This window comes from Heteronotia binoei, chromosome 1 (genome assembly GCF_032191835.1).
Source record: "Heteronotia binoei isolate CCM8104 ecotype False Entrance Well chromosome 1, APGP_CSIRO_Hbin_v1, whole genome shotgun sequence".
Classification (NCBI taxonomy): domain Eukaryota; kingdom Metazoa; phylum Chordata; class Lepidosauria; order Squamata; family Gekkonidae; genus Heteronotia; species Heteronotia binoei.
Window position 1 is genome coordinate 168,774,416 of NC_083223.1, and position 16,500 is coordinate 168,790,915.

At 40.7% G+C, this 16,500-nt stretch overlaps 1 protein-coding gene across 5 annotated transcripts in view; it reads left to right on the plus strand.

The window, feature by feature from the left end:
* The window catches only part of PRKD3 (protein kinase D3), an 86,637-nt gene that overhangs the window by 69,529 nt on the left and 608 nt on the right, over positions 1-16,500 (plus strand). For all 5 annotated transcript variants that reach the window (XM_060244033.1, XM_060244051.1, XM_060244024.1 and 2 more), the window contains 9 exons: positions 159-236; positions 1,673-1,949; positions 3,224-3,276; positions 6,509-6,581; positions 8,366-8,472; positions 9,167-9,328; positions 13,021-13,119; positions 13,431-13,698; positions 14,823-14,908. In XM_060244033.1, coding sequence (XP_060100016.1) covers positions 159-236; positions 1,673-1,949; positions 3,224-3,276; positions 6,509-6,581; positions 8,366-8,472; positions 9,167-9,328; positions 13,021-13,119; positions 13,431-13,698; positions 14,823-14,908 — 1,203 coding nt within the window. The remainder of the gene's footprint in view (positions 1-158; positions 237-1,672; positions 1,950-3,223; positions 3,277-6,508; positions 6,582-8,365; positions 8,473-9,166; positions 9,329-13,020; positions 13,120-13,430; positions 13,699-14,822; positions 14,909-16,500) is intronic.

Genomic DNA, 16,500 nt, shown 5'->3' on the forward strand with positions numbered 1-16,500 from the left:
ACTTCTCATCATTCACGCCATAGTTTTAAATGCTTTGGTTAAAGTTGCTATCCTAAGCATTGAGAGACATAAATGCCAGTGAAATCTGAGGAACTGACTTGAGTAAAGGGTCCTGACAGTTCTGATGTGTCTGACACATCCTCCTATATTTCTTCCAGAGAAAAAGGCATTATTGGAGGCTGGACAGCAAATGTCTTACGCTATTTCAAAATGAATCTGGAACAAAATATTACAAGGTATGTGATGGTGCAAATATGGGCCAAAGTGCATTATTGTCTCTACTGCTGTACTCTTTTTCCTGGTCTTAAAAGACTTTTTATTTTTTTATTTTATGGTTGTGATTGTAAACTTTCATTGTCTGGAGAGAGGAAATGCAAGGAGAGAGGTCCCAACTACATGACACATTGTCCTTGTGCCCCCACCTCTGGTCCTGTGTCCATCCTGGCTCTTGTCTCTCAGAAATGCACTAGGACTTCGCGCTCAGACTGAAATTCCTAGGTGTACTGGGGCCCAAGTCTTTGAGCAGACTTCAGAAGATGGTAGAAGATGGGGGTGGGGGCCTGGCGTGACTTTGTCCATGGGGTTGCAAAGAGTCGGATGACTGTGCGACTGAACAACAACTGCAATGGATTAGGACTGCAATGCATGGTGGGAGGGGTCTTGAGCCTCCTCTTTGTTGTGTATTCCTGGCTTGAAATGGTCCTGGGAAGCCCCCTTTAGCTCCATTGGGAAAAGTTACATGTACTGGTAGGCTGTACCTGTACTCATGGGCTCCAAGCAAGTTTCTTCAGTGGGGCAAATAGTGGCTCCCTCAGTTGTTTCACATTGGGAAGACTTTAAATACTTTCTCCCTGTGTGTCACAGTCTCAATCCAGATTAGGCTCTGCCACACCTGGGAATTCAGTTCCAAGAACAGAACTCGCAACACATGTCTGGTAGGTCTGTGGTAGACATATTGGGATAAAGTGGGTGGGGGGAATATGATAATATAAGGCCCTAAGAGGAAAGTGACAGGTCTTGGTATTGGATATAGCTTGCAGAATCATTGTGAGGGTTAAAAAATCAAAACAAAATGCCGGAGTACTAGAAGTGCCATGAAAAACAAAGATTGCTGCCTACCCTTGCTTGGTAGGGGAAGGATTGCTTCCCACTTTAGTTATAGCCAGTGTTCCCTCTAAGCTGAGTTAGTGCGAGCTAGCTCACTGATTTTTAGCCTCCAGCTCACACATTTTTGTCTTAGCTCAGGAAGGATGACCCCAGAGCACACTAATTTATGCAGTAGCTCACAACTTTAATGCCAGTAGCTCACAAAGTATAATTTTTGCTCACAAGACTCTGTAGCTTAGAGGGAACACTGCTTATAGCATGCTGATTTCTGAGTGAAAGATCTGGTCATCAGGCTGCCAGGAGTAGGCGGAGAGCAAAGAAATGGCTACTATCATGAGATAACTTGAGAAATGAAAGGTGATTATAGCCCCATTACTTAGGAGGAAAGCAGCAGTTGGGTTTCATTCAGCTTTGTTGTTAGTTCCTTCCATTGAAATAGTTACGAACACACTAACTGGAATAATAGTTGAGTGCATTTTTCTGTCGTTATAAACTTCTGAATACACAATTTATTGGGGTATACATTTAAAAACAAACAAACCTTAACACTTTGTGTTTCCTTTAGGAGATCCCACTTTCTGAAATTCTCCAGGTGATTCAGCCTCGGGATTTCACCAATGCAGTTCAGGGCAGCAACCCACACTGCTTTGAGATAATCACAGACACTATGGTGTACTTTGTTGGCGAGAACAATGGAAGCAACCATAACAATCCAGTTCTGGCTGCTACTGGAGTTGGACTAGATGTTGCACAGAGCTGGGAGAAAGCTATTCGTCAAGCTTTGATGCCAGTCACACCTCAGGCTAGCATTTGTACTGCTGCAGGACAAGGGAAAGTTCACAGTAAGGAAGCAGAAAAGCACTTCCCTCTCCCTGTTGCTTGAAGCCCTGGTTCAAGAAAACATTGCATTGTGTTTGTCTGGCTATGTTGTCATTTCCCCCCTCATATATGCTCTCCCCCATTTTATCTTCACAACCACCCTTGAAATAGGTTAGGTTGAGAGCATGTGACTGGCCCAGGGTGAACGAGCAAGCCCTCATGGCAGACTGAAGATTTTAATCTGGGTCTCCCAAACTCTAATCCAACATTCTAACCACTACCCACACCAATCGTGTAGAATGCTGGTCCAGGAAGCAGTCTTATCTGTCCCGGTGTTCTGTTTAAACAAGCTTATATGCTAACATTTCTGTCTCCATAGCTTGTCTTCAAAGCCTTTTTTTTTTAGAAGTACCTCAGCAAGGTTGCTGGTTATGAGGGTCCAGAATGGAAAATTGGGGCGGGGGGAGAAGGGAGGGGAGAGAATGGTTGGGAGAGCAATCTTATGAGAAAGGGAAAACCAGGAGTGGGTTTTTAGAGTAGGACTGAGCTTTCTGCGCATAATGCTGGCAAAGGGGATAGGGACAGTGCTTTGTGTGATAAGTGCTCCAGTTCAAGTCTGTATGATAGTGATGCTGTTGACATCTTTCATTGTGGTATGGTGTGTGGGATGTGGTATGATATGTGAGGATGTGGACAACATATGGTGAGGAAAACACACTCTGCATGTACCAGAACTATTTTCTATCATGTTGCAGGACTCAGCTGACACATTAAACAAATTCCAGGGTTATCACTAGTGACTCCCACCTCAAATAAAGCTTTAAGGCCTGATCACACATTACTAAGTCCACATGTCCCCTTTGTGTTCATACCAGTCCTTTGGCAGATATGTTCTAGAAGTTCTATGCTTAGTATTTAATTCTTAGTTCTTTATGGGCCCAATTTGGATTAAGACCATGGTGCTTGGGGAGAGGGAGCTTAATCCTTTCCCCTATGCTGTTTTCCTGGGCTGAAACAAATAGTAGGAGCTGCTGTTTTTCTCATTGGGGAAGCAGGAGGTTGGCTAATATGATACATCTGAAGAAAAGTACCCACACAATGTAGGTATGGGAGGAATGTGGTAGTATTACATGCAATGGACATGCAATGGAAATCTTTGAAGGCGGTGGATTAGTGGTGCTCATAGGAGCCTGGGATGAATCTTGCATGCAGACTAGAACATCAGTCTGAACAGCTGCTAGGCTGCTAGTACATAATAGTACTTCCATATTTAAAACATGTATTTTCCTCATTACAGAAGAACTGTCTGTCAGCATTTCTGTTTCAAACTGCCAGATCCAAGAAAATGTGGTGAGTCACAAAATAGAAAAGTGTATATGGACATAGCAGTTTCCCCTTGATACAGCTATTAAAGCTAAAGGAATACTCCCTGTTACCAATAGGCAGCATAGGTTATTTTATGTGATGGGCTTTCTTTCTCTGAAGAAGTTCTATATATGGTAAAGTTCCCTAACTTCATAGAAAGCCTCTAAATGTTCTCATAAAGATTCTCTCTCTCTCTGGCTCTCTCTCTCTTTCTGTCGCTCTCTGTCTGTCTGTCTGTCTTTTTGTCTCTGTCTCTCTCTTTGTCTCTGTCTCTCTGTCGCTCTCTCTCTCTCTCTGTCTTTTTGTCTCTGTCTCTCTCTGTCTCTTTCTCTCTGTCACATTACAGAATTAATTTAAATGTAATTTTAATAGCAGAGGCAGGCTGGTTCTGCCAGCTCAGTACCCTCTGTGGACTATGGGTGTATTCCTGAGTCTGCACGTAGGATTCCTAGATCTGTTATACTGGGCCTTATGGAAGCATACTAGACCATGGACCAGGCCAGGGGGGCCAAACTGCAGCTTGGGAGCCACATGTGGCTTTTTCAGACATATCGTGTGGCTCTCAAAGCCCCCACTGCCCCATTGGCTGGCTTGGAGAAGGCATTTCTCTCTTTGAATCACTTCTCCAAGCCAAGCCAGCCGGCAGCTTGGAGAATGCATTTCAAAGTTGCTTTCTTTCCACCTCTTCTTCCCTCCTCCCTCCCCATCTGTTTGCCTTCCTTCCTTTCTTGTGCCTAACAAACATCTGAGGTTTATTCTATTTGGCTCTTACGTTGAGCAAGTTTGTCCACTCCTGGCCCAGGCCTTATTCATGCATGTTCTGTGTGGTGCAGAGTCTGGGGCCCATCCCTCCTCCTGCTCTTATTGTAAGATGCTGCAATTATGGGCATCATAAGGCATACTTACAAGTGAGCCATAAATGAATGCAGCTGTAAGTTGTGTATATGCTTGGCAACTTACCTGGTTTGCATCTGGATAGTGCTTCTGAGTTAGCATGTAAAATATAAAGGAAGAGCTTCCATTCTTAAAGGCATTTTTTTAGGCTATTGGTCACATAGAGATAGGCCTCACCATGTGAATCCTGGCTTTTACTCCATTAGCATTCTGCTGGAGACAAGATTTTAAAGTGCAGATTCCAGTGGAGATCAAGCAGAGGCTGTCAAGTTCTGCTGTGTTCCTATTTCAGTTTTAGGATCTCTAAATGTTAAATAGCAGCAGCATGTTTAACAGGTATCATAAGAAGAAATGGACAGGACTCATGTTAAAATAACACTGGTCACAATCTTTTCCTCTAACATTAAGATCAATTCATACAATACAAATTCTTTTTGGTGACCACAAGGCCCTCATATTATACATTGTGACAAGCAGGGCTGTGTATTAATCCTCCATTTGTTGCAATCCTCAGTGTCTGTCTAGCAAAGGGTAGTGTACAATAAATGTATGTTGCCAAGTGACTTGCTGAAGTTACTGTGTGGACCTTTGAATGGCAGTCTGGGCTGAGAGAGTGATTTGTACTCCCCCTCACCTCTTTGACTCACACAGACACTGTATTCCAGCAACATAATAATAATGAGTTTGTCTCTTATGCAGAAGGGTTAAGCAGTTTATTGTGGTTGTTAAATAAAACATTGTAAAAGTGTAATTGTTTTCACAGTTAAGAGGACCTGCAGTTCTCTTAAGACTTCTTACAATGTTGTCTGAAGCTGGTGTTGCTGGGTTGGACCCTGGTCGCCCTCTAGTGTCCTTTTTGGGGAAGTCTTTGTGGCTTTCATAGTTGAAGAGGAGGACATTAAAAGGATCCTGCATCCTTTCTTTTCCACCATGGGTTTCTTTGCAGCCTTGCAGAGAGATATCAGATGTGTCCTCCTTGGTCTTTTGCTGATTCATGCAGGAAATCCTGTGAAAAAGAGTGTTCCTGCAAGACTTCAGAAGGATTTGTGTCTTTACCTCTCACAGGGAAATTCCTCTGATCATGGTGGTAGTGGTGAAGACTGAAACCCTTTCTCCACATATGTTATGCTATTGATCAGAATATGTGTTTGTCTGGCAGCACAGAACTCCCAGTGCATACTTAATACAATGTCTTTGTTGTGGCCTTGCAAATTTTGTTTTGCATGACTCAACCTATAGCTTAGATCAGGGGTGGGGAACGTCCGGCCCAAGGGTCGTTTATGGTCCTTGAGATCACTTGGTCTGGTTCTCAGGCATTGCTGGGCTGAGCTGACCCATGTAGCTAGCTGGCCAGCCAGGATCACTGCAGGGCCAGGAAAAGTCACTGTCACAGTTCAGGTAGGTTTTCCCCTCATTTCTTTATTTCTCTTTCTTTCAATTTCTTCCCCACGTTTCTTTATTGCCCTCTATTTCCCCCATTTCTTTATTTCTCTTTCCATTTCTTCCCCCCATTTCTTTATTTCTGTTTATTTCTCTTTCTTCCCCCCATTTTTTATTTCCCTTTCTTTCCTTTTCTTTCTCCATTTCTTTATTTTCCTTTCTTCTCCTTTCTTCCCTCCATTTCATTTCCCTTTCTTCCTCCCATTTCTTTATTTTCCTCCCTCGCTCTCTCTCTTTGGAGCCTGAGTGGTGGGCATTGTGAAGGGCTGCTGCTGGGGTATATGGGTGAATTTAAAGGTCTGCTGAGAGCAGCTGCAGTTTCTGCATGAAGGAAGGGAGAGGGGGTGGCAGGGGTGAGGTGTGGGTGCCAGCTACTACCAGTTCATTTTGCACTTGATTATCCCAGATGGTGTGACCTAATATGCTAATGAGTGTGTGACCTAATATGCTAATATTAGGGGACATGGTCTAATATGCTCATGAGTTTCTGCTGGGCTTTTTCTACAAAAAAAGCCCTGGACCTAGGCATTTGCCTAGGGCGGCGGGCCGGGGTGTGTGTGCGCATCAAATTAGGCTCTCCCCACATGACTTCAAGTAGAAAAACAATTATTTAAATTAATTTTACTGGCCTGATTCATTCTACCTCGGTCGAGCCGTGTTTTTTAAGTTGATAATTTTGTATGGCCCACGAATGATGTTATAAATATCCAAATGGCCCTTGGCAGAAAAAAGGTTCTCCATCCCTGGCTTAGATGAAGAGCAGGTTTTATAGCTTTCCTTTCTAGCTTTGTATTGCCCATTTGAATTGTCCTCTCAAGTGATTTACCCTAATGCTTACTTTCCCCCTGCTTCTCTCCCCCCCCCCCCCCCCCCAATTAACTAGGATATTAGTTCTGTGTACCAGATCTTTGCTGATGAGGTGCTGGGTTCCGGTCAGTTTGGTGTTGTGTATGGAGGTAAGTTTTGAAAAACATTCAGTTTCAGCTATAAGGCTGGTAAGTGACTCTGCATTATTATTCTTCTGAAATGAATAGGCTGAGACTTGCCCATCTGTGATGATAAGATCAGAAACACATGGCACAACAAACCTGATATTTTAACACTTTTCCCCTTGTTTCTGTCTTGTCATTTCATTTTAAAATTTGTTTCTGCAGCCACTAGGATAAGACATCAAGTTATAAGTGGATTTCTTACCATTTTTTGCTGACCCAGCAGGAACATGGTGTGTATTTGCAGCTCAGCTGGACAATCCAGTTCCATGAGATTCCTTTTTCTCCTCCAGAAGACAAGCACTTTCTGTCTTGTGCAATCTTTTGTCATGTTCATTCCCATTCATTTGGCTTTCCTGCTATTTCTGCATGTTTAAGTGGTGTTGCTATTAGGTTGCCTTTTATTTTAGCTTGTGAAAATAGGGCAAAATAGTTCCTTCTTTTACTTATCCTTAAATCTTTGAGGCAAGTACTGTCTTCTACTTGCTCCATGCAACAATCTTCCAGAGCAGTTATTGTACCCTGACTTAGTACAGGACCACCAATATTGAATAAGGAATTCCAGGTGAGGTCTAGGCCTCTAAAATAGCATTAGTATGGTATCCTTGTAGCCTCTCTTTAGCATTCTGTGTGTCCCTTGAAGCTTTATTTATATTTTGCACACCTCTCAAATAGACAAGTCAACCTTTTCTTTCATGTATGTGTTTCCTCTATTTGTAGATTTATTTTCCCTTTTATTAATACATGTTCCAATATCAGGGTTCTTGTACATTTACTCTTCAATCTATTTTCATTGAATATGTTGGCATCTAAAAGGTAGGGTGCTCAATTTGTTATCTTGACTGTTTTATTAATTCACTGTGTAATAGTGGGCAGAATGCCTTCTCCCAACCCAGTTGTCTAATAGCATGGGAATAGTAGTGATTTCCCTCTCAAGGGACTATGAGCATAATAAATCTGTAATACAATGTGCTTTTTTAAATACAGTGTTTTTTTAAATTGTGCTTTTATGCATAGATAACAAAGAAATAATATATTTTGAGCAGAAACAATGTTCCTTTTATTGCAGTGGAGTCCATTAGCATTATGCCAATCTGTACTGATAAGATTCTGTTCCTTTTGACCACTCGTGGATAGGAACAGGAGGTTTTCATACACCATTCTCCTTGCATCCCTTTCCCCCATATGTGCAGGGTTTTCAGTGTTACAGTAAGATTTAGTGAATACATTTTTCTTCAGAACTGACAGCAAAACAATATATACATTAATCAGAAAAAAATAAAAGTATTTGGGTATGATGCAGATTTTAGCCCTGTGTAGATGTGAATCAGGCTTTTCCACCTTTTGGATACAGCTACCCCATGCTCACCTGGCATTGATGAGCCTGGTTGGTGCTGGCGCTTAAAACCTGTGTAAGTCAACTCCGTGAGATCTGTACACTCTGGTTTTGTGCTCTACAAATCATGAAGATGGCGCCTAACCTTGTGGGGCTCTGCTGCATGTGTTGGCTCATATCCAAACATATTGTCTAACACACTCAGGTTAGACAGGAACATAGGATGGATGGGCATGATCCCAATCCATTACTGTGCATATGTGTTGACATAGGGAGAAAGAATTGTCCTAGTTTCAGTTTTATAACAAAAAGTGCATTATCGTTTATTTTTAACTCTCTACAAAACAAGGTTTATTTCCACTTTATTCTTTTTGGTAGATTTTTTAGACAAATTTTTTGGTTTATGTATTTATAGGAAAACATAGGAAGTCTGGAAGGGATGTAGCAATTAAAGTTATCGATAAAATGAGGTTCCCTACAAAACAGGAAAGTCAGCTGCGCAATGAAGTGGCCATCTTGCAGGTACAAAAGCGATTATTTGAATCCATTATTAAATATCCAATGGACTTGTATTGTGGCAAGGTGGGTTCCTGCATGGATTCATGGGGAGTGCAAACAATTTTGAAATCCCATCCCTGAATTTCTCCTTCTAGGATTCTCTCAGAGGTTGAGCAGACGACCCCCCCCCCCATTTTCCCTTTAAACAGTACTCAGCTGCTGTCTCTGTTTCCAAAGTTCTATTCGTCTGCATACTTGGGAAATCCTCCAAGTTTGTAGAACCCCCTACGTTGTCTGTGGGTGGGCTGGTTTTATTGCTTTACAATTTACAATTAGTTGTCAGGCTAGGAGTCCATGAGGAATGAGGGGACCATTAGAAATCCAATTCCACTTCTAAAAATTCCCCCTCCTCAAGGTTCTTCTAAGCTGATTTGTATTGCCTCCTTCCTTTTTCCTCCTTGAACTTACATTTAGCTGCTCTCAACATTATGTCCCTCATGGAGCATATTCCTTTGTCCTCAGTCTTTTTTTAGTGTCTTCTTCCTCCATTTTATATTTTATTTACAAAATCATTTTTTTGCACTTGGAAAGTGCACCCGGTAGGTAGAGTCTTGTCTGTAAAAAGGGTTGTCTATAGTAGATATTTTCTCTTCTGTCTCATAGTACATAGTATACAGTGGTATCATGTTTTTCATGTTAATATTTTATACTTCTCTAGAATTTGCACCACCCTGGGATTGTAAACCTGGAATGTATGTTTGAAACTTCAGAGAGAGTTTTTGTTGTGATGGAAAAATTGCATGGTGATATGTTAGAGATGATTCTCTCTAGTGAGAAAAGCCGCCTTCCAGAAAGAATCACCAAATTCATGGTCACGCAGGTGGGTATTTTTTTGTAAATTTTTGTCCTCTGCTGGATTATGCTTTTATGAAAGAGTAACTTTCTGAAATTATGCATAAAATGAAATTTTTCATTCACTGCTTTAACTTTAACAAAATGGTTTCTTTTCAAAAGCTGTTGAAATTATTTGAGCGATGTTTCTTTTCAAAAGCTGTTGAAATGATTTGAGATACTGCTGTATCTGCATGTAATACTAGTGTATTTGTTTGAATATAATTCAGAGTTGTTGATACACCCCCCTGCATGTAATACTAGTGTATTTATTTGAATATAATTCAGAGTTGTTGATACACCCGCTGTGCAGTAGTGAGGAAAAGAGAAAATATACAAACACATAAATACAGGGATTACATGAACAAAATAGTCACAGATCTTAAAATATCCTTCATGACTGCTTTTATATTAGACTATTTGCACAATGGGAGACCAGAATGAGTTATACAAGGTTATTCCTAATCTTATTAACATCAGTAAGGAGGTAGGAGATCACCTGTAAAACTGAAACTGTAAGCAGAAGCCATCTCCATGTGATCTATACGGTGGGTAACAAAGAATCTAACAGATGTGTTTTTGTTCCTTATGCTGGAGTGCCAGTGAATTCATTATTTTGTATATCTGCTATTCAGGACAGCCTCGTGCATTGTCCAGAAGCTTAGTTGTATAATTGTTTTCCTCAAAAGCTTTTGGTAGTACCTTGGCTGAGAATGGTCCGCCTAGATAGAATGTTACTCTTATGTTCTGAATGTTTCCCTTGCATAGGCTGCAGTCTTAGCTAGAAAACTGTTTAAAGGGAACATTTTTATAGTGGGTACAGCAAATCCAGAGACTCTCTGTACTGAGAGATCATAATCCAGCTGCAACAGCTTGTATTGTTTTAGCTAACTGTTTGAAACTGACCTCCACAATGAAGTGCTGTCACACAGACTGATGCTGCTGGAAGAAACTGTGTGTTTAAAAATACATTTTTTTTAGAGTCCTTGAATCAAAACCAGTATGTTCTGCACTAGTTTTTTTTAAATGAAACGAAGTCCTCAGGGCCAGATGAACTGCATCCAAGGGTTCTAAAAGAGCTTGCAGATGTAATTTCTGAGCCTCTGGCTATTATTTTTGAGAATTCGTGGAGAACAGGAGAGGTGCCGGAAGATTGGAGGCGGGTGAATGTTGTCCCCATCTTCAAGAAGGGGAACAATGAGGATCTGGGTAACTGCCGATCCATCAGCTTGACATCTATACCTGGAAAAGTTTTAGAACAAATCATCAGTCAGTCAGTCCTGGAACATTTAGAAAGGATGGCTGTGATAAGTAGTAAAGAGCCAGCATTGGTTTCTCAAGAACAAGTCATATCAGACTAACCTGCTCTCTCTTTTTGAAAAAGTGACTACCTTGCTGGATCAGGGGAATGCTGTAGACATTGTTTATCTTGATTTCAGTAAGGCTTTTAATAAGGTTCCACATACTATCCTTGTTGACAAGTTGGTAAAATGGGGTTTGGATCCTGTTAGGTGGATCTGTATCTGGTTGACAGATCGCACCCAAAGAGTGCTTGTGAATGATTGGAGAGGATCTCTCCTGGGGCCTGTATTGTTCAACATCTTTATAAATGATTTGGATGAAGGAATAGAGGGCATGCTTATTAAATTTGCAGATGATACTAAATTGGGAGGGCTTGGAAATACAGTAGAAGACAGACACAGGATACAGGATGACCTTGACAGACTGGAAAACTGGACTAAAACCAATAAAATGAATTTTAACAGGGATAAATGTAAAGTTCTGCATTTAGGTAGGAAAAATCCAATAGGATGGGGGAGACTTGTCTTAGCAGTAGTATGTGCAAAAAGGATCTAGGGGTCTTAGCGGATTATACGCTGAACATGAGTCAACAGTGTGATGCAGCAGTGGCTAAAAAGGCAGATGCAATTTTGGGCTGTATCAACAGAAGTATAGTGTCCAGATCACGTGAAGTGATGGTATCGCTTTACTCTGCTGTGGTAAGACCTCACCTGGAGTATTGTGTTCAGTTTTGGACACCACATTTTAAGAAGGATATAGACAAGCTGGAACGGGTCCAGAAGAGGGCGACAAAGATGGTGAGGGGTCTGGAGACCAAGTCCTATGAAGAAAGGATGAAGGAGCTGGGGATATTTAGCCTGGAGAGGATGTGGCTGAGAGGTGATACGATCACCATCAAGTACTTGAAGGGCTGTCATATAGAGGATGGTGTGGAATTGTTTTCTGTTGCCCTAGAAGGTAGGACCAGAACCAATGGGTTGAAATTAAATCAAAAGAGTTTCCGGCTCAACATTAGGAAGAACTTCCAGACCATTAGAGCGATTCCTCAGTGGAACAGTCTTCCTTGGGAGGTGGTGGGCTCTCCTTCCTTGGAGGTTTTTAAACAGAGGCTAGATGGCCATCTGACAGCAATGAAGATCCTGTGAATTTAGGGGGAGGTATTTGTGAGTTTCCTGCATTGTGCAGGGGGTTGGACTAGATGACCGTGGAGGTATCTTCCAACTCTGTTTCTATGATTCAGGAATGAACAGTTTTTCTTAATTTCTTGGGAATTTATAATGATGTGTGAGGATATCTGAATAGAGATACAAATGTACTCCCTGTACTTTCTTTCTTGCAATACTGACTTCAACTGTTGGTAACGATATTCAGAGTTACATTATCACAACTTAAGCAGGAATCTTTTAGAGGAAATTGGTTGAAGAGTGGCTTGTGAAGTTGGGCTAGCTATGCTTCCCCCCAAACTCTAATGTCTGTTAAAAGAAGGCAAGGTTCTTATTAGAACTCATCTAGACATACATGGGGTTACTACCGTATCAACATCTTTATGCCAACAATATGACCCTATAGCTTACTCATCCTGAAACTTCCCTCAAAACTCTCCAAGTATTTTTGCAACAATTTGGTAATATTTCAGGGCTTCAGGTAAACGAAACCAAGTCAGAATTGTATCCCATAAATCTCTCTCCTTATTTGAAACTGCAGTTAAGAACTCAGTTTACTTTTAATTGGATTGAAAGATCCGGGTGACACCTGGGGATTCCAATTCCTTCTATTTTAAACAATCTGCCGACATTAAATTATGATGTACTGTTTTAGACTATAAAAACTATAAACATAGTTTTCACCATTCAGAATAGAAGCATATATCTATACCTCTTCAGAAGGTAGAATATCTTTTGAATATATATTTTATTAGGTTTTCAGCATTAATTGTATTATTTTTGTCTATCTGATTTGTAGTGTTCTTTTTTTTAGTTTGTTGTTTTTATAATATGTAAAATGTTGGATTTTTATTACATTTTTAAAAAGGCAAGGCTCTGCAAAGAGTCCCAAACTGTGAGGGAAAGTGCATGCGTTGGATCCAGCTAGATTATCTGCTGTGGGAAAAAGGGAAAAACAGTCAAAACAGTGAGGGGAAAAGAGAGGCAGTGGTCCACTGTTGAAAGGTTTTGCTGTGGACCAAGAGACCTATATCAACAAAAGTCATGTGGTATAGAGGCTTTGATGAGATTGGACAAATTAGCTGGCTGGATCCATACTAATAGGTTTCTTGCCAAATTTTGGAATGCACTGTAAAATACAGCATCTTTTGTCTGTTTTACTTTTTTGGTACTTATGGGATTTTTGAAAATATTACTTTTCCCCCCTTCCTATTAGATACTTGTTGCTTTGAGGAATTTACACTTCAAAAACATAGTGCACTGTGATTTAAAACCTGAAAATGTTCTGTTAGCATCAGCGGAGCCATTTCCTCAGGTGGGTAGTACGTAAATATGTACTTGGCAGAAGTACAAGATTTTCATATTTTTCATGAATGGAAGAAACTGACTGGTTTTAATATTTTATAACTGAGCATCGTTTTTATACTTTAGCCATATCTCATGAGATCATTCTATTTTAAGTAAATGTGTAGTGTCTGAATAAATTGTTTACAAGTAAATAGCACAAAAACCACAACTCCAAACCTGAATGTTAGATAATGTTGGCCATCACAGATTTGTACCTTTTATAGACAGACCTGTTTGTAGTGTGTGATAATTTAATCAAGGTGTATATTTGCTTTACAGGTGAAGCTATGTGATTTTGGTTTTGCACGCATCATTGGTGAGAAGTCTTTCAGGCGGTCTGTGGTGGGAACCCCAGCTTATCTTGCCCCTGAGGTGCTTAGGAGTAAGGGCTACAATAGATCTCTGGATATGTGGTCAGTGGGGGTTATCATCTATGTGAGCCTTAGTGGTACATTCCCATTTAATGAAGATGAAGACATAAATGATCAGATCCAAAATGCAGCTTTTATGTATCCACCAAATCCCTGGAAGGAAATATCTAGTGAAGGTAAATGCAATCAGAAATTTTTTTGGATGCAATATGTTGGTTTATAATAATTTATGTATACTCATACTTGTTCCCTAAGATGATAGCTCACAGCATTTATGAAATATGGAATTATGAACAGTAGTAACTGAATGACTGGGGGAAAAACAGTGTCACAGAGGGCCCTGTATATAAAGACGTTTTTGAAGAGCCAAGCACTAAATTCAGATAATTTGTAGGTCATTATTTATTTACTTCATTTATACTCTGGCTTTCTACCCAGTGGGGACCCAAAGCAGTTTACATTGTTGTCCTCTTCACCATTTTATCCTCACAGCAATCCTGTGAGGTAGGTCAGGTTTAAAGTACGTTACTTCTCCAGCAAGCTTCCAAGGCAGAGTGGGGAGTTGACCCTGGATTTCCTGGACTGTGGTGAGATAATTCAACTCTACACTACACTGGCAGTCATTATTTCCTTTAGCATCATATCTTTCCACTGTATGTAAAAGAACATAAAGGAAACACTTTTAATTGTAGGTGTTAAATTACAGTGTTTTGAAAATATCCAATGTGTGATCACTAGAAGGAAGCTTTGCTAAATTCAATAGGATGTATTCCCAATTAAAATTAAAGAATTTTAATTAGGTTGCTATTAAATCCAGTTAAAAAATAGAACTTTGGTTCTTGATTTAAGAGAGAGATGCCAGTTTTGTGTAGTGGTTAAGTGCATGGACTTCTGTTTGGGAGAACTGGGTATGATTCCCCACTCCTCCACATGCAGGAGTGCTGATGTGACCTTGAGTCAGTCACAAGTTCTCACAGAGCTGTTCTGCTCAAAAGCAGTTTCTGTTGGAGCTCTCTGAGTTCCACCTACCTCACAGGCCATCTATTCCGGGGAGGGGAAGGGAAAGGAGATTGTAACCGTTCTGAGACTCCTTCGGGTAGTAAAGGGCGAGGTATGAATCCTATCTCGTCCTTTTCCTGCTGCACTCCTCCTTTAAAGGTTTCCTTTTGTCTTTTTTATGTTTTGTTTAAGTCTCTTGCTTTAATTTACGCAATTTTCCCTTCAGAACTATTATTGAGGGGCACCGCCAAAAAAATCAAATGTTTATGCTGATTATTTTTTCACTTGCTTCCTCCTCCAGCTATCGATTTAATAAACAATTTGCTTCAAGTAAAGATGAGAAAACGTTATAGTGTTGACAAATCTCTTAGTCATCCTTGGTTACAGGTATACCTGATATTTGCATTTTACCCTATCCAATTACATAAATAATAATTTGAATGAACATCCAAGGCTTTACAAAATATGTTTTTTGGTGCAGTGTTACTATTTTTATTTGAGCATAAATGCCTAATGCTGTAGAATATTTATCGTTTCTGCCTATGGCTTTCTGGGAATAATGTCAGGGCTTCAGTTTGGGCTCATGGATTGTTTGAGGTGCTGTATTAGATAAGTTTTCTGGGGCGAGCATTGACAGCAAATCTTAAGTATCTATCTATTCACCATTTCCTTGCTGCTCTAGATTTTTGCTTTCATCTTGAGTTCAGATCTTCTCCACTAGCCAGCAATTCTGACCCTGGCCCTTTCATAACATTTTAGAGCTCGTTTCAGAGGGTAGCTGTGTTGGTCTGCATCCGAGCAGCGAGTGAGGAGTCAAGTAGTGCCTTAGAGACCAACAAAATGTGGAGGGTTTAAGCTTTTGAGAGTCAGAGGTCCCTTTATCAGACATATGATGAAGGGAGCTTTGATGCTCAAAGGCTTATACCTTGAATATCATGTTGGCCTCTAAAGAGCTGCATGACTTGTATCTAGCTGTTTTATAGCTAGACCTTTGATGCACATTACATACGTACTAGCAGTGGCTTCTGTACCATGCATCCAAACCTCAGTATTGATGACAGGTTAGAGCCAGATGTGATATCAGCAAACACATGTTGCCAATCCACATTTGTTGAGGAAAAACTTGAGTTGGTGGGGAAAAGGCACTTTACTGGCAAATTGGAGGGAGGGATGCCCACTTTGATCCTTCCCTGGAAAAAAAAATCCGAGACTCTTTCCCCCACACACACCTGGTTTTAGAGTTCAGCTTGAGTAAGGGAGGATGATTTAAAACTGCTGGCTAGGGCACCTGCTGGAGAGAATCAATCACAGTTAGAGAAGGGTTAGGCAGATTTGGCTACATGATGACATCGCTGAAGATTAAATAAGTGAATTCAGAGGATCAGTTACATTTCCTGAATCAGCATTGTGCTGACTAGGAACAGCAAATGTTTCTACACTTTTGGGAGCAACATATAAAAATTTGCAGGAGTGCTCCCCGCTTTTCAGCTGATGCTCTGGGAGTTGGATCAACAGGGATGCCCAGGGTATTGCAGCTTTGGTAGTGGTCTGTTCTTTGAGGCCTGGTCTGTCTTGTATCTCAAAGGCTAATTTCTTTCTAGAGGCTTTGTCTTGCTTGCTGGTGGGGCAAGAAGGTGCTCGGTGATACCTGCTGGAGTGTAATGGTTAGAGTTTGGCCTCTGATTCAGTTCTGCTGTTAATGCTGGTGCTCTGCCTTGCTGATGTCTTCTGTTCTGGAAATGTGTCTATGCCTGTAGAAGACACTGTAGGAAGAAAGTTCCTTAGCAAAGTCTGACCTGCAAAAGTCACATTAGATTATATTGTGGTAGATTTGGATTCTGCAGAGGCAGTTAGGGGGTGGGTGAAGAATTTTATTGATCTTAAGGAATTAGTGCTGTTAAGAAACTTACTGTGATTAGAGGCTGTTCCCTTCTTCAATAAATGTGCTCTCTTCCCCCCCCCCCCACTATTTTGTTTTT